Genomic DNA, 22,595 nt, shown 5'->3' on the forward strand with positions numbered 1-22,595 from the left:
AAAACGTTGCTTACGGAAAAAAATTTGGGCGATTCGACTCAAATTCAGCTCCCCAGGGGGCAAAATGCGTAAATAAAAAAAAACTCTCTATTCCAGGCGATAAAAGCTTGAAATAAAGTTGAAAAGGTCTTCATGATAGTTACAGAAGTTTTGATATAAAATAGATTAGTGTCGATTTATATCACCAGTTGGCGGTAGTGAGCAAAACTGTTGTTTGACCCCGGATGATTCCGCTTTAAATTTCCCGCCGAGGTTACCTGGAGTACTATCAAGAAAATGGCGGTGACCTCTATATTTCTGGAACGAGTTTACAACCCCCGACCGGAAGTTGCCAAATATTCTCATAGCCCGATATGCAAATAGCCGAAGTTAATAATATCAATACGCGGAGAGTGAACTACTTTCTCAAACTGATATACCAGATTACGGGACAAGTTGACATACTGACAGAGTGACAACTTCGAGACGCGGACAGCTCGACAGCAAAGACACGAGACATGAAGTAGGACATCATTAGTATAGACACTGGACAGCTCGACAGCCAAGACACCCGAGACATAAAGTAGGACATCACTGGTTTTGACACCGGTCGACAGCTCGACAGCAAAGACATCGAGTATTATGTAGGACATCACTAAAGGCACCGAACAGCTCGACTGCAAAGACACCCGAGACATGATGAAGTAGGACATCGCACTAGGTTAGACAACGGACAGCTCGACAGCACTAGACATCTATCATGTCGACACAGGTTTAAGACTTGAGCCTATACCATGTATACGTAACAACCTACTTTGAAACCATGGTTATTTTAATAATCATCCCCTCATGTCGGGGAAGGGGGGGGGGGGTGATCATGTTGGGGCGGTGGCTGTTGGTGTTGTGATAGTCGTTTGGCCAGGTCATGTAAGTGTCCCGGCTGACCTGGTACCCCACGTCACAGGATCAGGGATGCCCGATAGGCACTGAATTCGTAGGCCTACCTCACACCCGGGCCTGGCCTCACACATCATTCACATAATGATAGTAGGGTGTTTTCGCCACTCTTCATGCAGTTCAAGGAACATAAAAACAAAATGCTTGTATCCAACTCAACATAATTTGTATTTAATTATATATAAATAATGTATACACGTATATCATGTGGTTTTCTACTCATTCATTTCATCTAAATTAGGAGACAGCCTCTTGAGTGTGCATTACCGGAATTGGTCTGTAATGACATGGATGCTGGAATAAGGCCCACGATGTACAGGGTGAATAAAAATAAACAGTATATCGTTTAATCTAACGTAGGGTATAGCACTTAGCAGTATATTTAGAAAACTCAAATCGATTCATCGATATACAGCCCCCGACACGATACAGCTGGGTATCTAGGCTGCCTCTTCCTGAGAAGACCCTTCTTCATGTTCTTGTGTCAGCATATCTCGAAAAAGTTCCACTTGAGAATGATGAGCCATGCAGATGTCCTGGAAATCCTGTGTTAAATTGGAAATGTCAAAAAAGTTTGCTGTATAAGAGTCGTGCGTTACGTCGCACTTCTTCAGCGTTTTGTCTCCGTAGGCGATTGTGGTTGGGTGGCTCTTCAGAAAGAAATCCCGTTTTTGTAGCCTCCCTTTTCTCGGCTGATGATGTAGGTTCCCGAGGCCTTTCCTTTGCAAGGATTCCAGGCTTGCTGAAACGAATACAATCATAAATAAAAATGGAAATACGATATCAATATGTGACCCGCCAGCCATGACACTAAAATCAGTGGCATGTCAGGTTGAGACGGACTGGTTGTTCATTTCAGCCATTATTTCAAGAGCATTTGGAGCCTAAACAAAGTGCAGTTCAGAACCATGTTTGAGGAGTAGATCTTAGATACTCACATCGTATACCATCGGCCGTCTGTCCTTTCCCAAGTTTCTTGTGGATTTGTCTGACTGAGACAACAGGGCCTGAAAGGACGGCCACTGCCCTAGCAACCCTTTCGTCAATGGACCGTATGTTGGCATTTATCCTTGAAGAAGTTGCTTGGTTAGACACCGCCTAGTAGGAAAATAAAATACATGTAAATAAAATACACAGACAGTGAACAGCGTTTTTTTTCTTCAAATTTTATAACTAACTTCAGAGTGGACTTATTCTCAGATGAGACTATTCTCTAATGTTATACGATAATTACGAGATTGTAAATTTCATCGCATCGGTCTCGGGCGTCGAAATCTTCATAAATGTAGGCCGAGAATGTATATACTGTGTCGACTCTATTAAGCCGGTTTTGGTCCGGTAGGCCTATTACACGTAGTTTAGGCTTTTTCAACAGGCAGTATTCAACTAGCTTAATAGCGTCGACACAGTATATATATATGTAGGCCTTTTTGATCTTATATATTGAATCGATGTTGGTCGGCGCCAATAACTTACCTGAAGAAAAATGTCTTTGTGGCCCGCTGCAACATTGTACAGCTTCTTCTCTCCATTGATAACGTCCACATCAATCGCAAAATTGTCGTCTTCATGGGCTGCCACATCAGGATTTAAGAGCCTCTCCATCGTTGCTACTAAAATGTGAAGAACCCCCGACAACCGCAATATATGTGTTGTCATTTTCGAACAAACTGTTCCCGTCTGCTGTGTCGGCTGCTGGCTGCCGGACTCTTCTTCACCTACAATACAAATAATGTACTTAAATTTACAGAAGACGACTCCGCTAGTTCGTTCATGGAAACGACGTTGAAATCTGTCAACATGATGCATTTATTTGATTTCTTCCGATTGCCTCTGCATGCTCGTCGCAAAATAATTGTTAATGCAAAAGGTAAAAAGTTTCTATACTTACTGTCTGATGCATACTTCGATGCGATATAGTTCGCATATTCCTGTCAAACGTCGTCAAAAAGAGCGTCTGCTCCGGCCGTTAACGTGTACGTTATTGGCTCCTCTTTATGTGCCTCGCAAATCCTCCTTACCACGGGTTCAAATGACCGAAGAGTAGTTTGCTTTACCTTTTCCATACATTCACGGATATGTTGCGGTCCTTTGCCTAATGGTCTTGCGGCGAAAAAGAGGAACCGGTCATAGAAGCCGTCTCCAATGACTGGCATTGCCATCATCTCTAGAAGAAGAGGCTCAGGCTGTATCATCATACTAATACTTAAAGATGTAGCTTGAAAGCCCCTCACTCCTGTGGATAGGACACATGAATCACCCTCACCACCCCACATCTTGTTAAGGACGTCTCTTTCGGAATCCCCCTTTTGTTGTTTTCTTCTGATCTCGGCGATCGCCTGCATCCCCTCATCCCCGCCAAGCAGGCCGTAACCTTGGGTGTCCTTCTGGTGGACGTGGATGCCTGCACTGGTGTAGCTTTCTATCAAAAGCGGATGATTAGTTTCCTCCAGAAACATCACGTTGGCGGGTTTAACGACGTTTGTGAACACCTGGCTTTTGCCACCACCAGTGTCGCTGATTCCGACCATAAAAGTGTTCAATGGCGACACATAATCACCATGCAGTGATGAGATTCTGCACTTGGGCCTGTCATCGATTGGAAATCTTTAGTCAGTTTATTTTGGGTCACCCTTTATATCGGTTGTCTCCCGTTCTGGGTTTGTCACGTGATCAACATCGTGCTCTTACGCCATCTTGGATGAACGACCAAGTTCCATCGATTGGGAGCTTGGTGAAAATCGCATTTTTCTGCATCTTATGCAACTGATGCTTACCTCCTGTGGGAGTTCAAATGAGAGGAAAAGCCATTAACGATCTGTAAGTGGTAATGAAAAGTCATGACAAATCCTAACTTGGCTGTAGCAAGACCATTTTAGAGCGAGTCTAGAAGGCGATTTCGTCCACATGATATGCTGCTTCCGGATTGGAAGCGCTGGCCAAATTGGCTTAAAATAAATAACTAAATACCCTTTTGAATGATTGTCATGTGTATTCTAGCGTGTCTAAGTGTTCTTTAAACATACCTGTGGCATTCTTACCCATGAATGACTTCGGTGTCGCGATTTTCTGCCCTAAAAATACTCAACGGGTGCTGTCCAAAATTCTCTCATTTAGTTCCTGTTTTAATCACCATGCGCCGCCACCATCCAGTGGTGTTTTTCCCAGTGTGGATTTAGTGATTGAGTTTTAATCTGTTTCAAACAATTTTAAGACTGGAGCATAGTGTCTCTGTGTCATTTGGTTGTATTAAATGACTTTAATAAGGATTGTAACAATTTGCTATGTTATACTGGTATTACTATTCAGTTTCTTGGAATGGGTACAACTTTGTATACTTTCAGAAAACCGTCGTCATTGTTGCTGTACGTCACTGCATGTCGATGTTGTATGCCATCAATAAACGGTCCTAGACGTCACTTGAATCTTCGGCTCTCTATCTCCCACATAGTTTTAGATCGTTACGATCTACAGACAACACGTCCATCATGGAAGAAAACGGACTCCTTCTATTGGCTGAGGCCCTGGCAACCCACATTGAACAGCGTGTGGAACAGGTCACGGAGGAAATCAGTCAACTTGAAGCAAGCCTGAATGCAAGGACAAGGCAGGTGACACCGCCAGCTGCACCCACGCCAGCTCCTAGACAACGACCACCGTCGCCACGGACGGAGCCACCACCTAGGCCTACTCCGAGACCTAGGGCTCCAAGAATTCCGAGACCAGTAACGCCACCTCCTATGTTTGTTCCGCCGCAAAGGCTGATCTCGTACCCAATATCACCTCAGTTGTTCACCAGCACTCCAGCTCAACATGGGAATGCTACTTACGTACCACCACCACAAGGACAGAGTTCAAATCAGTGTAAACCAGACACCTGTAGTCCTACTCCTATATCTAGACCTAGTCTAAATCCGAACGCCTGTGAGTTCACCTGTCATGCCGCTACACCAGTTAGACATGACATTGTCAACCCGATACCGTCACTTCAGCTTGCCCGAGAATTTCGAAAACCTGTTGTTGAAATTGACAAATTTGACGGAGACCCAACACGTTACACACAGTTTTGTCGTCAATTTAATGCCCGAATAGTGAACAATACAGACTCATATGATGAATGCCTGAGTTACCTTTTGCAGTTTACATCAGGGGAAGCGCATCAGGTGGCACAGGGCTTCGCCCACCTTAATGCAAAGGTTGGTTTTGATGCAGCCATTCAGGAATTTCAAAGACGTTATGGTGACCCCAATTTTGTTGCCCAAAGTTACATTATGAAGGCACTAGACTGGCCACCCATAAAGCCAGATGATCCAAAGGCTCTTGATCAGTTTGGCATTTTCCTTCGTGAATGTCAATATGCAATACAAGAAGTCAATGCTCTAGGAACACTGGAGTATTCAGAAAATCTTAGGAAACTTGTCGCTAAGTTACCGTTCAGATTACACGACAAGTGGCGAAACATAGCATTCAATGTACGGGAAAGGGGTGAACTTGTTACTTTTGCCCTTCTTGTAGACTTTGTGTTGAAAGAGGGTAGAAAAGTCATGGACCCTGTGTATGGAAAGGGGGCATTGCAATCAAAACCTGCCCCAGTCGTGCGACCAATTCCAAAACCGCGAGTCAAATCAAGTGAAACGCCAACTTCGCGTACAATGCTCAACACAAGTGCCCGTGCTACACCTGAGACTAAGTCACAACCTACGTCAGGGGAAAATGTGCTCTCATGTCCACTTTGTAAAAGGGACCATCGTCTTTTCAAGTGCAAACAATTCCAGGATATGTCCCTGGAAGACAAACATAAGTATGTGAAATCCAACAGACTCTGTTATAATTGTCTCCGTGCTTCGCACATGGCTAAAAGTTGCACATCTCCAGTTAGATGCCGAGTTCAGGGGTGTGGAGGTAGTCACCACACCTTGCTTCACAGAACAGCCAGGGATGTTACTCCACCAATGGAAGAGGCAAAGGGGTCTCAGATGTCAAACACATGTTATTCGATGAAAGAGGGTCACCCTAGCAAAGGTCGACCTCACTTTCAACTAGTACCCGTATTTGTCTCCACAAATGGGAGATCGCTACCAACCGTGGCAATGTTAGACTCAGCTAGCCAATTAACAATAATCCATCAATCTTTAGCGAAGGAACTTTGTCTCAAGGGAGAGAAACAGGACCTCACCATAAATACTATGAACTCCACTGCAGTTATGAACTCTCAGCTTGTCTCATTCAAAATCAAGTCTCAAAATCTTGGAAACACCAAATCTAGCGCAAGCATGCACATCAATGGTGCCTATGCTTTGGACATTCGAGCGTTTCAGTGTACAACTCAAATGTGTTGCCCAGAATGGCAGCATTGCAAGGATTTGGGCCTCCCTGCGAAAATTGAACCTGGTGATGTGAAAATATTGATAGGAATAGACAATCCCGATGCTCATGTGCAACTTGAGGTTAGACGCGGCTTACCAGATCAACCCATCGCAGTCCGTACTAATCTTGGTTGGTCTCTCATGGGAGTAGATGGGCATCATGACTCTAAATTTGATCCACTCTCTGTGAATAGACTATTTCTAGAAGAGCACCAGCAAATGGAGGAATTTTGGAGCACTGAATCATTTGGTGTTAGCCATAACTGTACCAAACCAACGTCAACTGAAGACAGACAAGCACAGAAAATATTGGAGGAGACTACTACTATGATCGATGGCCATTACCAAGTCGCAATGCTATGGAGGGACCCAGAGTCAACCCTGCCAAACAACTTGCCTGCAGCTCAACGTCGATTTGATCTTCTCATGAAACGCTTCAATTAGGACCCCGATTACGCTAGATTGTATCATGAGACTTTGAAAGGTTATGTGTCACAGGGATATGCTCGTATGCTGTCGCCTGAGGAAGCTGCTACCTCGTCACCGCGAACCTGGTACTTGCCTCATCACGGGGTAACCAATCCAAACAAGCCGGGTAAAGTCAGAGTTGTGTTTGATGCCGCTGCATCATATAGGGGCCACTCGCTAAATGGAGCGCTCATGTCCGGCCCTGACTTGCTGAACAGTCTCTTTGGTGTATTGCAGCGTTTTCGTCTCTACCAGGTAGCGTTAATCACTGATATCCGTGCGATGTATCACCAGGTCAATGTGCCGCCAATGGATGCTGATTCTCTGCGATTTCAATTCAAGGAAAATCTGGGACAACCAGGACCCCCAGATACATACCAAATGCTGTCTCATATATTTGGTGCTACTGACTCCCCAGCCTGTGCACTATACGCGCTTAAACGTACAGCAAAGGACAATGCAAATGACTTTAGTCAGGCTGCCGTGGAGACCATATTGCATGATACCTATATGGATGATGTGGCCAAGTCTCTGCCTGATGTCCCTTTGACAATTACAACTGCCAAAGAGGTGGATCAACTCCTGTCTAGAGGGGGATTTGGGTCACATGAATGGTTGTCAAATAGCAGAGAGAAGTAATGACAGCTTTAGATAGTTTGGAGTTGGCAATCCGCGATGTTAGCTTCAATCATGATGAACATCCCATCCAAAGAACTTTAGGAGTGCGTTGGGATGTCCAGGACGATGTTTTTGTATTTGTTTGTCAGCCCAAGGACAATCCTATGACCAAACGGGGCCTTGTTAGCACGATGAGTTCGGTATTTGACCCCTGTGGCTACATAACACCTTTCACAGTTCGGGCAAAGCTGTTGGCCCAGGAGCTATGGAGGGAAGGATTAGGTTGGGACCAACCCCTGCCTGAAGGACTCTTGCAAAAATGGTCCACATGGTTAGCTGAACTGGTAAATTTGACCGTCTTCAAATTGCCTAGGCACCACCCAAATTTCTCTCCAACCGTCAAGGATGTTGAACTTCACATATTCAGCGACGCGTCTGAAATTGCCTTTGCCGCTGTGGCCTACTTACGCTATCAAATTGAGGATGGAATCATTGTGTGCTCATTTCTGTCATCAAAATCGCGTGTAGCACCGCTGAAAATTCTTTCCATTCCAAGACTTGAGTTACAGGGAGCTCTGCTAGCCGCCCGCCTAGGAAAAACCTTGGAGGATGAACTGAAATTGCGCATTGACAGAAAAATTCATTGGACTGACTCACAAATAGTCCTGAAGTATCTCAACAATGGGGCAAAACGCTTCAAGCCTTTCGTGGCTAATAGGGTCGCGGAGATATTAGATATAACAGATGGGCCGGATTGGCGTCATGTCGCTACCAATCTGAACCCAGCGGACTGCAGTACAAGAGGCTTGCCCGTTAAATCACTAACACCAGAAAGCTTGTGGTTCCAGGGCCCAACTTTCCTAAGTGAAGCTGAAGAAAATTGGCCCAACTCTGATATTGAGCCATCACATGACCTTGACCCTGAGGATCCAGAGGTAAAAAAGTCAGAGACATTGCGTGCCGCTATGTACAACCTTGCAGTAGATCAACCTGAGAAAACGGACCAGCCAGGTCCACAGCATGATCTCACCCCGTTGATTGTCCCCGAAGATTATTCCACTTTGAAACCACTGTTACGCCGAACAGCCTGGATTCAACGTGCCTTGCGTAACTTTGCCTCCGCTGTTCCCCGCCTGGGACATCACATTTGCAAGGAACCTGAAATCACCGCTCAAGAATACGAAGACGCCACATTACATTGGGTCAGAGCAGCTCAGCATGACACATATAGCATGGAAGTGGACAGTCTAAAACGTGAGGACCCCCTGAGCCCCAAAAGCCAGCTCTTCAATTTGATGCCCTTTTATGATGTGGACAGTCAATGCATTAGAGTGGGGGGACGACTCCAGAAAGCACCAATGCCAGGGGATGCTAAGTTCCAGATTATTTTGCCTGCCATGCATCATGTCACTCGTCTTATTGCTGCGGACATTCACAACAAACTGTGGCATGGAGGGCAAGAACATATCATTGCCGAAATGAGACAACAGTATTGGCCAGTTAAAGCCAGGATGGTAGCCAAACGGGCTATCAATGGATGTTTTTTCTGTTACCTGCGAAAAGTGAGGCCTCGGATTCCAAGAATGGCCGACCTACCGCCGTGCCGTCTAGATGTCACATCCGGCGTTTTCAGACAATGTGGTGTGGACTATTGGGGTCCAATGATGGTCAAATTGCGCAGAAGTACGGTAAAACGATGGGGGTGCTTGTTCACGTGCATGAGCACCAGAGCCATACACCTGGAACTAGCAGACTCACTAGAATCTGACGATTTCTTGCTGTGCCTCCGAGCTTTCATAGGGAGACGGGGACATCCCCTTGAAATGTACAGTGATAATGGGACCAATTTCAAGGGTGCAGACAAGGAACTGTCACAATGTTTGCAGGAACTCAATCAGAACAAAATATACGGCCTACTCTCACCTCATAAGATCATATGGCACTTCAACCCACCCTCTGCACCGCATTTCGGGGGTGCATGGGAACGGCTCGTACAATCTGTTAAGAAGGCACTGAACACTACTGATACAGTATTACGTACTGCCTTGATTGAGGTGGAGGCAGTCTTGAACAGTCGGCCGCTAACTCACAACAGCCCCGACCCTAGTGATTATACCGCGCTCACGCCGAACCACTTTATAATAGGCCGTGCTGATAACAAAATACCGCCTACCCAATGTCAGGAAAAGGAAATCAACAGTAGACGTAGATGGCGCCAGTGCCAAACTATCGCCGACAAAGTATGTCGTCGCTGGCAACAAGAGTATCTCCCAAAGTTGACAGCTCGTGACCGGTGGACGGAGGACAATAAGTCTACTACAATCGGCAGTCTTGTAATGCTCCTGGATGAGGACGCCCCCAGGGGCCACTGGGAACTAGGTCGAGTAATTGCAGTCTACCCCGGAGACGATGGAAGAGTGCGCGCAGTCGACGTCAAAACAGCAAGAAACACTTTCCGGCGACCTGTCGCAAAAATTTGCATTCTGGAGGAAAACGTGTAATCTGCATAGCGTCAGTGTGAAAGTCCCAAGGGTGATTGTGCTGGTAACCTCTCCCCTCTGGGCAAATTCTCGTTCTCATGGATTCGCGTTGTTTGTGACAATTAGGGAGTTAAAACCGCTTTATTTCCTCTGGCCATAATTTGGACCATGTTAAAATTATCACCATCAGTTCAATTTGCTGTTAGGTACCCACTATTGAAATTTGGCCATTTAATTTGGGCTCATTTTCTGAGACAAAATGTCTCCCTGGTAAAAAATTTATTTTGAGATTTGTGGCATTTTCAATGAAGGGTAGTCATAACAAGTGGGAAATGATGCTGGAAAAAACTGTATTGACACTAGACTATAATTCTAGATATTTCTGGACTTCTTATTTGGGTGTATTTGCTAAGTTTCGCAGCCCAAATGCTATTTTGTTGGCTCAAGCCATTTTACAAACTTTTTAAGTTACTATAACGACACTTTTAAAGCAATAGTATTACATTTAAAGGAGTAGATTTACTCTTAAAGGAGTGTGCTCATGAGTTTTGTTTTTTGATGACTCTTAAAGGAGTGTGCTCACAAACTTTCATTTTGATGACATTTTGAGCGTGACATTTCATCCGAACTATTTAAACTGTTTCTGCGTTTTCACTAAGTTCCTAGACTCCGTCAGGGGGGCGGGTATGTCATCGATTGGAAATCTTTGGTCAGTTTATTTTGGGTCACCCTTTATATCGGTTGTCTCCCGTTCTGGGTTTGTCACGTGATCAACATCGTGCTCTTACGCCATCTTGGATGAACGACCAAGTTCCATCGATTGGGAGCTTGGTGAAAATCGCATTTTTCTGCATCTTATGCAACTGATGCTTACCTCCTGTGGGAGTTCAAATGAGAGGAAAAGCCATTAACGATCTGTAAGTGGTAATGAAAAGTCATGACAAATCCTAACTTGGCTGTAGCAAGACCATTTTAGAGCGAGTCTAGAAGGCGATTTCGTCCACATGATATGCTGCTTCCGGATTGGAAGCGCTGGCCAAATTGGCTTAAAATAAATAACTAAATACCCTTTTGAATGATTGTCATGTGTATTCTAGCGTGTCTAAGTGTTCTTTAAACATACCTGTGGCATTCTTACCCATGAATGACTTCGGTGTCGCGATTTTCTGCCCTAAAAATACTCAACTGGTGCTGTCCAAAAATTCTCTCATTTAGTTCCTGTTTTAATCACCATTCGCCGCCACCATCCAGTGGTGTTTTTCCCAGTGTGGATTTAGTGATTGAGTTTTAATCTGTTTCAAACAATTTTAAGACTGGAGCATAGTGTCTCTGTGTCATTTGGTTGTATTAAATGACTTTAATAAGGATTGTAACAATTTGCTATGTTATACTGGTATTATTATTCAGTTTCTTGGAATGGGTACAACTTTGTATACTTTCAGAAAACCGTCGTCATTGTTGCTGTACGTCACTGCATGTCGATGTCGTATGCCATCAATAAACGGTCCTAGACGTCACTTGAATCTTCGGCTCTCTATCTCCCACAGGGCCCAACAAGAGAAGCGACAAGCGGTAATAAATTGGCCATCGTCAAAGTAACCGCAACGTTATTGGCCCCAGAAAACCACGACAGCCACTCGAACACGTTATTGGGAAGAACATCCTCCCATGGCACCTTCTGCAACCATGCCTTCCTGTACAGCCCTTGAACATCAGTGTTATTAAGATATTTCGACATATTGACAGCTACGGAAGGAATAATTAGAATGGCGGGATTTCAGCCGGTGAAACATTTATACGCCTAGTACTAGGATACGCCCTAGGCCTACATGTATGCTAAAGGATAAATACAAAAGAATTTTCGCACCCTTCAGAAATAGATTTTGGGAGGAACACAAATTAAAGGGATATTATAAGCGATAATCCCTCGCACTCCCCTACATGTACTATGTACTTAAGCCTATGTACTTTATTTTGAGACTTATTTTTGAGCGGCGAGCAAAATGATCAATTTATAGAAAATGGCCGAGTCAAAGAAAAGAAGCAATGATGAAGAATGCGTGGAGTCCAAAAAAAGCAGGAGTTACGGACGGGATAAAAAGAAATGGTCGATGACGCACCGAGACGTACTTTCCCTAATACAGAAGACGTCGTTGGAAATCATCCAACGGTTACAAGAAGAAGGACTCGTATCAAGTGCCTACGAATGTCCACATTGTAGGGAGGCAATGAATTTAACCAAGGCATCTTCAGGAAAATCGTCATCAGATGGATATGAATGGTCCTGCCAACGAACGATTCAAGGCCGAAGGCACAGCAGAGTAACCCGATCAATTCGTAAAGGAAGCTGGTTTGAACAATCAAAGTTGCAGCTCGGGGAAGTCATTGAATTGACGTATTGGTGGACGCGAGATATGTCGAACAAGACCATAATACACGAGATGAAAATGTCAAGTAGAACGGTGGTTGATTGGTGTAATTTCTGCAAAGAGGTATGCATCATAATATGCGTAACCAAGGGCGAGAAGATTGGTGGTAACGATGTAGATGTGGAAATAGACAAGTCAAAGATTGGAAAAGTGAAGTACCATCGAGGACATGCCGTCGAAGGACAGTGGGTGTTCGGAGGATGTGAAAAGAAGGACAGTAGTAAGATGTTTCTCGTCCCTGTACCGAAACGGTCAAAAGACGTGAGTAGTAGGTATAATGTCCCTTTCAACGCCCGAAATACGAGGCCCAAAGTCCGAGGGTCCTGGGGCGTTGAAAGGTGCATCATTGACGCCCGCGACAAATGCCCTCCCGTGATATTGTGCTTGAAGAATTTTTTCCGCGCTTCGTGTAAGCGCTCAAAAATTCGGCGCTATCCGTCTGCGCTGTCCACGGGAGTGCATTCCAGTCAGTTGGCCGCGGCCCCATTTCCGCGTAATTCTCTCTGCGCTATGACGTCACTGCATATCATTACGAGCTCATTATCGCGTACATTTAGGCGTGAAAAATATGAAGTCGGAAATCGATCCTAAACTTGCCAAAATCTTTCTGAATGACATGTAAACGGAACATATTATTCTAGATGAAACATTAATTAGTAGTTTCATTAAGAAAAAAGTGTAAAAAGTCCTGAGGTTTGCTGTTTACGTGACTTTGAACAGCGGTCGTCGCCCGAAAATTTGCAATTTTTTCACGTAATTTTGTTGAATAAATGCACCTGACTCATCAAAAACATCGCGCGTGCTCAGAAGTAATGACTGATATTTATTGTTATATGTATCTTTGACTGAATAACACGATAGTAAAAATGATTATTTCTGCCGCACGGCTAGAAAATACGTTTAAGTTGCCTCTGATTTTTGTCAGAAAATGTTGCAGCCGGATTTAGGTTCCGACCACACCCGAAGTTGAGCCGAAGAGGCCCGAACACTAGGATCGCCACCATCGCTACAAAACGTGTTCTAGAATACTGATTATGAAAACTTGTCCAATAGCCCATCCTGCCGTCCCATCCCTCCTTTCATGAGACCACCATTGCCCAAATTTAATGACAAAATGATGCAAAGAAGAAACTTAACATTAAAGATAACTAATCCTCTCTTCTGCATCTTGAAATTCTTTAACAGTGAAATGCTAACATTGAAACAAGAACACCAATAACAAACAGACAGTCAATTGTTGAAGGGTGTAAAACACAATGCCAAATTCAAATTCTTGCAAGTGGTGCTGCTGAACTTTTCAAGTGGAAGGAATCAAACTTATTTTCATTCGTGACGTTATTTGCTAATGATTGTTTACACCATTCAACAGCTTGACATGTTCATTAAACCCGATTGACTGGAGAAGTGAAAGTATTAGCTGAAAGATAAAGCAGATTTTTCCTGAATGACAACAGCCTGGATGTACAATTACAACAGTCAAATTGATGACAAACTTCAAGTCAAACCAATCACAATCTTGCAGGAAGATGTCCTGTAATAGGTTAAGTTTACACCTTTAACACTGGCATTGGTCATGCTGCTCAAATTACATACTTTATCAGCTTTTTGGTATTATCTTTTACTGATACAGCAACTCTAAAAATGAGATGATGGCAAGTTCTGTGCGCGATGTCTGGCACAAAATAACTCTTGTGGGGGTACTGATGAAGCTATTCCCGGCTTTATAAGCATCATTGATGGCTTGGAAGCCCGTTCAGACCCAGGCCAGGGTCAGGGAAAATAAACTATCCATCCAAAGGTCGTCCAAAATTACCAGACAATGCCTATTATTGAGCCATGTCACCTAGTAGGCCCTGGTGTTTTGGACCGTGAAGATCCACATTGTAATGTGTATATGATTTCTTTTCCTGAACTATGGCAGCCTTTTACAGGCAAATCTGGCAAAAAAGTGCCTAAACAGAGGCAACTAAAATTACCAAACAAACAAAAGATATATCATTATGAGAAAGTTTATTTTCACAGAGGATATACAGAGAAATTTCTGAAGAATCAGCCGGATTGCCCAACAGTAGTAGTAGACATCTCAGTCACCTGGATCTTTTCGGAAGTGAAGCATCATGGCTCATGCTTTACTGTTTGAGCACATCCACACAAATCGATAGTATTCCTGGTCAATATCAATGACGATATGGTTGAACACATGACATACCTCCAGTCTCATAACATAACAATAACATAACACTCACTCAGTCACTGTCGCTCTGACATTTCTGACGACTATTCTACCAGTAGCTTTATCAAAAGGCTCAAAATCATCTGGTCATTTGGCCACAAGTTGTAGAAATTATAGTCAGACTAAGCATATTCATCAACAGAACTCAAACAGGCTACCATCATGCCATTCTCACTTTTAACCACAATTTTTTTGAGACACGCTGTGCATTAAAATATTTTTACAATATCGCGTCGTGCACGCAATTGCCGCGAAAAACGGCTTGATTAACATCACGTGATCCAAAACGTCATAAATATTAATGAGATTTCTTCGAAAAATCACCAAATTAAGTGCCAAAAAAGAAATATTTAGGAAACCGGGTGCTCAAATGTTTTAAAAGATATGAATTCATTTAGGATTGGTCAACCACTTCGCAAAAAATCAATTTACCAAATATCGCCGCAAAGCTGGAAAATATCTTTGAGTGAGGTATGTTCAGCGAAGATTGCGAAAATATCATATTTCGAAAAATTGATCAAACTCGGTTGATTTTGCTTGGAATTTGATAAAATAAACACCAATTTTTTCTTTCAATAACTAACAATTTCGCCATCTTTGATCAATCGCTCTCCCCGAACAGTCGTGCATGCTACAGAGGTTTTAGTCTCTGCCACAAATATGGCGCGAATTAGTATCAAATTTTTACCGATAGGTGACAGTAGCAGCGCAACGCAGAGAGAAACGCTCTTTTGGCGCTGCGAACGGGGGCGCGGCCAACTGACTGATTCGTCGCGTAGCAGAGTACAAGCAGGCCGATGCCGCAACGAGCACAGATTAATGTGCACTCTTATTCGCGCTGCTCCTGAGGTTTTACGGGCTGCTGTCAAAAACCGAGCGGAGCGAAGAGTGTGGATCAATTAGGGTCTCCACCATCGGGGAAATCTGTTCGGGGCAAATAGCCTACTGAAGCATTCTGTTGCTATAACTGGGATGTTATCAGTGTCTAGGCAATCCTTGTCATTGACTATGCATAGAGACTGCTCATCCTAGCTAAAATTATGACGCGAATTGCCTCGACTCGTCGCCACATTTTAGGGGTCCCGTCTCCTCAATGTCCGTTTAGCTCCAAAGCAACGAGGTCTGTACATGTCCTCTTCGTCTCGCATGGTGGCCGGGTTCGTATAGCGCGGGAAGAGCAGGACAGGACAACTCTCTTGCGCCACCCTTTTCCTGATGGAACGGTGCAAATTTTGACATGCACATGAAGAAAGAACAACTCATATACGACGTATTTGTGATATGGAAGAAACATTTTTATTTCTAATTTCCAAGTACACATTTTCAAATCTAGAAGAGAAATAGGGACAGAGCAATATTGAACATGACACATTGAAGAGCATCATGCATGTTCGTTTTTACTTTTTATTTCGTTGCTCCTTCTCTGGAGTGGGAACTCTTAGTGGCAATCTCTAACATGATCTTATAAACAACTGAGAAAAAGGGAATTTTAGCAGCGAACATTTTCTTAATTTCAAAACGTGTCTTCACTTAGCGGCACCCTTGTGGTTTGTCTATCAATACCATTCAATTCAATTTATTTCAACTGATTTTTAGGCCACTTTTTTGCAGCATGAAAATATAGACACATACAGCGGGATAATACAATAGAAAGACACGATGATACTTATGTACATAGTAATACACATACACTAACGCCTCTGCTCTTTTACTTTATGCAGATACGTGGCCGATAAATTTCGTAAAATTTCATATTGTTTTGTAGACACGATATTGATAAATAATGATAGAACGGTTGGTCGTACAAACGATTCGACAGCTCACAAAAAAATCTCTAATGAGCGAAGACATTGGGTAACTGCTCTCTTGCCTTTCTCTGCTACATGATACAAACAAGAGAATGTACCTTTCTAATAGACAGACAACAGGAGCGATTGCTTTTCACTCATATACCAGTATTCATATGTTCAAAGTACAGGCTATATAATTCATTTACAAAAAAATATATACAACAACAGCAACAGTGATCCCGGCAGTGATCCTTTAAAATTTACGGCACCGCCTATCATTGGGAGCAGGAATATCTGTCAAATGCATGTTACCGCACGGAAGGATAATTAAGTGGGCGATACAGTCTGTTTCGTTAGAAATGTTGTTTTCTTATCGAAGAGTTAGTTTGTTTTAAGCTGCGCGCGGTTGCTTTATTTGCGTATTTCTTTGCCAAATGTTTTTTGTAAAGGTAAAATTCATACTGTGCTAGTGCCATTCTTTCTGGTATGTGATGTGGGTTTTTTTCGCGCTCAAAGGAATACAGTATTCACGCGGATCGTAGATGATATGAATGGAGCTCTTCTTGCAAGATGTTTTTAAAAGAGCCCTTCTCCTCCCTGTTTTCGTTAAAAGTCATTGTTTTTTCTTGCCCCCACGTCCTTTTCCACATGGCTTTCCGCTAAACGGTTTGATAGCTTCTGTCAAAACAGGCAAACAAGGCATTAGACAGGCCTTACAACTTTGCAAAGCTGTGGTTTTTTGGTCGAAGAAACAGTGAAATTTTGTCATGGCTTCTTCATTTTTTTTCATGCCCGCAATAAAAGTCTCGACAGCTTTTTCTTCCCGCGCCATGAGTTTGTCTACAGAGGCCTTTCGTGAAACAAAATCCTTGTGGTATTTTTCGCATTTTTCAGCCCAAGGTTTTATCTTTTTCAAAGCGAGCTTTTGTTTTTCGTGGACAGAACAAATGTTTACAAAATCTTCAATAATGTGAGGATATTTTAATCTATTCTTTTTCGACTCAAATATTGGACGAAGATATTTTTTTACGAAGGCTTTTTCATCGCCTGAACAGCATTCATGAGCGGAAGCTCCAGCTTGTTGGGGGGTTATATCATTGAAGGAAAGTTGTTCGTTTATCTGGTTACGTAAAGTGATAACATCCTGTTCTACATTATACGCTTTCGGAAAAAGAGACCCACTCGACAGGGATATTTTTTCGACTGCATGTGCACCCGCGGCCCCCCGGCTTGCTACTCCATCCGATTCGGTTTCGGACGCAGTTTCCACGTCGTCACTGGACAAGTTCAAATCGGCTTCCAAGCTAACAGCGCCGCGTTCTTCGTTCTCATTTTCAATAGAACACATTGTTTTGTGCGCAACGGCATTGCCTGTATCATCAATAAAACAACTTTTTGCCTTTCGTTTTTTGTTCTCAGAAAGTATGTTTTCAATCTGATTCGAAGTTCTATTGAATCCATCATCAATTGCTTTAATCGCACTCTCTTCCTCGCTATCATACTCATCATTACTGCATTCTAAACTAGTTTTCATGACTTTCACAACATCATTTGGGGCAATAGAAATACTTAAACTGGCCTCTGCTTTCAAAGGACTAGCCCCTCCCCTAATCGAACCTCCAAAATGATAACATGATATTTGAATGGTAAAATCGCCCAGAGTATCGATGATGATTTTAATCAGCTTCATCCATGAAGGACGTTCTGACGAGTCAAAGTGTTTGAGCGTTTTTCGAATGCATTTTATAAATCTTATGAACTTTTCTTCTGATGGCTCGATAGCCGCGACTATTTTTGCAATGATATCCTCAATCAATTCTGTCATGATGTTTCCGTTATCATCAAAAGCAAATGAATTTGTCTGTGATCATCCGAGAGACCCCGTCTGTTGGCAATTTCAATTCATGATCAACCAGATTTTCTTCCAAGAATTCGAAGACAATTCTTGTTTTCTCCGCAAAAAGCTCAATTTTGGTAAAAACAAAAGTACATCGAGTGGTATAAAACTGAAAATGAGCTCCTGCGTCTCTGAATTTCAGACCACGCATGGATGGCTTTTCCGTTGCCTCGGAATCTAATTTAACAAGCGGTCTTTCACCCCTGTCTGCCTCGGGTGCAAAAAACGATTCGATAAAATATAGTAGCGACTGTACGTCGCGTTGTCTAAAACAAGAAGTTAACGCACTGCTTGGAAAATTACCTTGAATATTAACAATTCTCCCTTTGAATTTAAGCTTTCGTCTTGGCGGCTGTGGTGTCAAACAAGAATGTATTTCTTTCAGAAAGTGTTCATAAAGTTTCTTGAAATTTTCGCTTTCAAGCCAAGCGCCTATATTTTTTCGCAGATGCAAAGTAATGTGTAATTTCTTACTAACCCAGTAGGAAATGTCAGTAAAACGTCGCGTAACATAACCGTCTTTAACTGTTTGGAAATATTTTTTGGAAAAGTGATAGATTTCAAACTTGTATTTTTCAAAAAATGAAGACTCTATAAGGTCAAAGTGAAATATAACCTGTTTGATGGAACTAACTTTTGTATCATTCATTCAGCTTTATGGGGGTTATGGAAGAAACTTAAGTTTTTTTCCAGCGCGTGCACGGGCATACAGTTGTTGTTGTATATACTTTTTATGAATGATTATATATTGTACTTACAAATACTCAGTCTTACATGTAATTCCCTTTAGAATTCCTGAAGTCATAAACACTAGTGAATGAAACAGTTGTAGTACACAGTCACGCTCCAAACGTTGAATGATATATTGAGGCTATACTGTACGTGTATGAGAAAACATCAGGTCGAACTGTCTGGAAAGAGAAAAACGAGGGTTGACGTTAGTTTGCTGTCAGAGAATATCGCCTACGAGCATGTAAAGTAATGTGTATTTTTTTACTAACCCAGTAGGAAATGTCAGTAAAACCTCGTGTAACATAAGCGCTTTTACTGTCTGGAAATATTTTTCAAAAATGAAGGCTCTATAAGGCCGAAGTGAAATATAACCTGTTTTATGGAACTAAGTATTGTACCGCGTTCACGTGCATACAGTTGCTGTTGTTATACTTTTTATGAATGAATATATAGGTACTTACAAATACTCCTACATGTAATTTCCCTTTTGAATATTCCTGTACACTCATGCTTCATCCGTTGAATGATTTTGTGAAAACATCAGGTCGAGCTGTCTGGAAAGAGAAAACGAGGGTTGACGTTAGTTTGCTGTTAGAGAATATCGCTTACGATCATGTATCACACGCTTTTGTTCCAACGACGTGCTCTTTGCTTTTTACACCACATCATCAGGAATTGATGTAATGAGACAGACTAAGTACAGCGTGTCCTTGTCGCATTGTATAAATAATCAGCCTTAGCGCTTGTCTATTTTGTTGAGATGTTATTCTGGAAAATTAAATAGAAAGGATATGATGAGTTGAAAAACAAATAAAAGCCTTTCGTTTAGTAGAGACAGTATTTTTGTGTGTCCTTGTGAGTAACCAAATAGGCCTACCTGTTAATCGGGCGGGCAGCAAGGGCTGTTTATATCTGCATGGCGCTGGAAGAGAAATATGGGGTCGCATGTTATTTCATTTCCCAAAGGAGAGATGATTATTATTGTTGAATCAAAATCATACTGAGCCGACAGAACTATAAAAATGAAGGTCCTACCTTGATTCACGATAACATAATGTTTCTCGGCTTTGGGGCGCTTGTGTATAAACCATCCCTCTGAAAGAGAAAATAATGGACGGATGTTACTAAGTCTGTTTCTGAAGACTTTTAGTCGAGCTGCTAACTAAACGGAAAATTAACAGTTATAAGGCCTACCTTTTATCCCGATTGCTTCTCAGCAAAATGTGTGTGCGTAAGTTGCCCGCACATGCGAAATGGGGGAAGTTTTGCCCTCACAGCTCTTAATAAAGGTTGGAATATTCCATTTTTGACCAATCCTGGGGGCTAGAAGTGTAGTTTGCCACGCAAGGAGTCACGAGATCATAATAGAATATTTTCGTATTGATTTACAAACGAAATCCTTGACCTAAAGCCCTTCGAACTGATCAAGGCACCTCCAGACACTTTTGAAATTATTCTCAAGAACAATCTCCCACTGATTATATAGGGCGCTTAATATTTCATCACAGATTCAAGCTCAGATTTGATAAAACTCGGCCGAAATAACAGCCAGTAAGTGCGAAAATGACTTTTTTCCTGTTCAGGATTCATTATAAAACAATTAGGCACTTTAACTTCACCTTTCGGTCACCCAATAGCTCTCATTAGATTGTGCGTATTAGAAATGATGCCAAGAGAATGAGTTCATAAGAGTTTTTTCTTTGTTGCTAGAACAAAAACAATTGTTATCGCTCCAAGGACGGCTGGAAAAAGGCCTTATTTAACATGCCGGTTAATCAGCCTCTCACTAGTACATTCTACCTTTTTGAATGACGCCAAAAAATCATTTAAACAAGAGCTTGATTTGGCTCATTGACATACTAACTAGCGCGCTGTGTTTTATCAAAGTGATCTTGAACTCATCAACTAAGTAAACTGTGCAAAGTAGTTTATAGAACATTTAGTTCTGCAATCAGATAATGAGTTGGTCTTACATCTCGTCCACGAAATAACAATGGGAAGATATTGTGTCAACTTGGCACGAAGAGTAATTTGTTTTTCAATAGCAAACTTGTTCTACTTCGTGGAAAAAATCATTTGAGTAGGCCCAGCATATTCTCGTCACAAGGCTATTAGGAGCAAAATGATGTTTGCTGTCGTGGTTTTTCTCTTAACCATGATGTGACACGATAGAATTTAACCAACGCGTTGGCATCGCCGATTGTTGCTTTCAATACGACTGATTTTGTTGGTGCGCATTTCGTCATCATGTCAGACGACCAACTTTTATTCTATAGACCAAAGATTGTGGATGAAAAAAATGATGATGATGAAGTTGAAACACTCATTTTTCACAAATTGAGTGACTTAGCTTCTGCTCCGGAAAGGGCGACGGCACATTCAGTGGGTTTTGACCTGGCTAGCGCCCATGACTACACGATTTTGGCCGGTTGCTCGCAACTCGTCCGCACAGATTTACAACTCGTTCTTCCGAGAGCGTGTTATGGTCGAATCGCGCCTCGCTCAGGTCTAGCCTTAAACTATGATAGCCGTAGGCGCAGGTGTAATCGATTCCGATTTTAGAGGCAATTTGGGTATTTTGCTATTCAATCATCATCCGCAAAACGAATTTCGTATTCGACACGGCGATCGTGTGGCCCAACTTATTTGCGAAAGAGCCCTTATACCACGTATTCGAGAATCCAAAGATGAATTGCCCTCAACCCCGCGCGGCCAAGGCGGTTTTGGATCAACTGGCGGCTATTCTACGAGAAATTAAGAAGCCGTGAAATGAGCTGTGATAAAAACGGACCATCCAAAAGTAACGCTCAAAGTACAGTTGTGTTGTTGTCACTATGAGAGCAAAATTCTCCTCTGATGTTTTGAAAAAGAAGCCCCATGATTTGGGGTGGAGCCGTTCACTAAAGTCTACTGCGGCATCAGACATGCATTATATTAGTAGGCGAAATAAGAGTTGCCGATGTCCAGATTTTGCCTTGACTTCGATCAAAGATGTATTAGAACGTGTCTGTCATTTTGGGAATCTCTGCCCCCTATGTAGAGTCGACTGTCCCTGTTGGAAGACGAGGCAAAGAGCTTTTGCACTTCCTGATCTTTTATTGTTTTCGTTGCAATCATTAGTAAGCAAACAATTGATAAGAAAGAACACATCTCCTGATGAAAGAAAGAAAACACAAGAGAAGAGTTACTCTATCCTTCGTTCGGGTTTACAAATAGATCTTGTCGCCTATCGCGCCATGCAAGATATATTCTGTTTCGTGCCAGAGGAAGGGTCTAACTACGTCAAAATCTAACTGAGACAATAGCTAGACGCCTACCATTTACTAAGAATATTTCAAGGATAGCTTACTTTAATCGTGACCAAATGGACGAGCAGGAACAAGATACGTATATCGTGTGCCCCTCAAATACGCCCGTACAAAGGGGAAGTCGGCCCAACACTAGTTCGAATTTTAGGATTCCTTTGGCGAAGCCGCTCGATTTCACGATGTCGCCTTTTGCATACGAATGTGGCATCGCGGAGGTCTACTACGCACATTCTTGGTCGAGCGAGATCAACGTTAAGAGGTGTACTTACCAGATAGCGCTGGCAGATTTAAACGAACCCGACAAAGCGCCCGTATTGCTTGATGCCTGCGCGCAGAGC

General features: G+C 42.6%; 2 protein-coding genes and 1 long non-coding RNA gene across 4 annotated transcripts; 2 read left to right on the forward strand and 1 right to left on the reverse strand.

Moving 5' to 3' along the window:
- The first annotated feature begins 4,424 nt into the window (after nucleotides 1–4,424).
- Nucleotides 4,425–6,746, forward strand: LOC135489923 (uncharacterized). The gene has a single exon (XM_064775554.1). It carries the CDS (start codon nucleotides 4,425–4,427, stop codon nucleotides 6,744–6,746), a length of 2,322 nt encoding a protein of 773 aa, XP_064631624.1.
- A 662-nt stretch (nucleotides 6,747–7,408) lies between these two features.
- Nucleotides 7,409–9,889, forward strand: LOC135489924 (uncharacterized). The gene has a single exon (XM_064775555.1). It carries the CDS (start codon nucleotides 7,409–7,411, stop codon nucleotides 9,887–9,889), a length of 2,481 nt encoding a protein of 826 aa, XP_064631625.1.
- Nucleotides 9,890–19,104: 9,215 nt separating this feature from the next.
- LOC135489180 (uncharacterized) lies at nucleotides 19,105–20,446 on the reverse strand. Of its 2 annotated transcripts, XR_010447106.1 has the most exons (5): nucleotides 20,144–20,446; nucleotides 19,985–20,044; nucleotides 19,827–19,871; nucleotides 19,411–19,503; nucleotides 19,105–19,128 (listed from the first exon to the last, which is right to left on the reverse strand). It is a non-coding gene; the product is annotated as an uncharacterized LOC135489180 (long non-coding RNA). The 2 variants fall into 2 exon arrangements; XR_010447107.1 differs by lacking the exon at nucleotides 19,827–19,871.
- Between the last annotated feature and the right edge of the window lie 2,149 nt (nucleotides 20,447–22,595).

This window comes from Lineus longissimus, chromosome 6 (assembly GCF_910592395.1).
Source record: "Lineus longissimus chromosome 6, tnLinLong1.2, whole genome shotgun sequence".
In the NCBI taxonomy this organism is placed as follows: Eukaryota; Metazoa; Nemertea; class Pilidiophora; order Heteronemertea; family Lineidae; genus Lineus; species Lineus longissimus.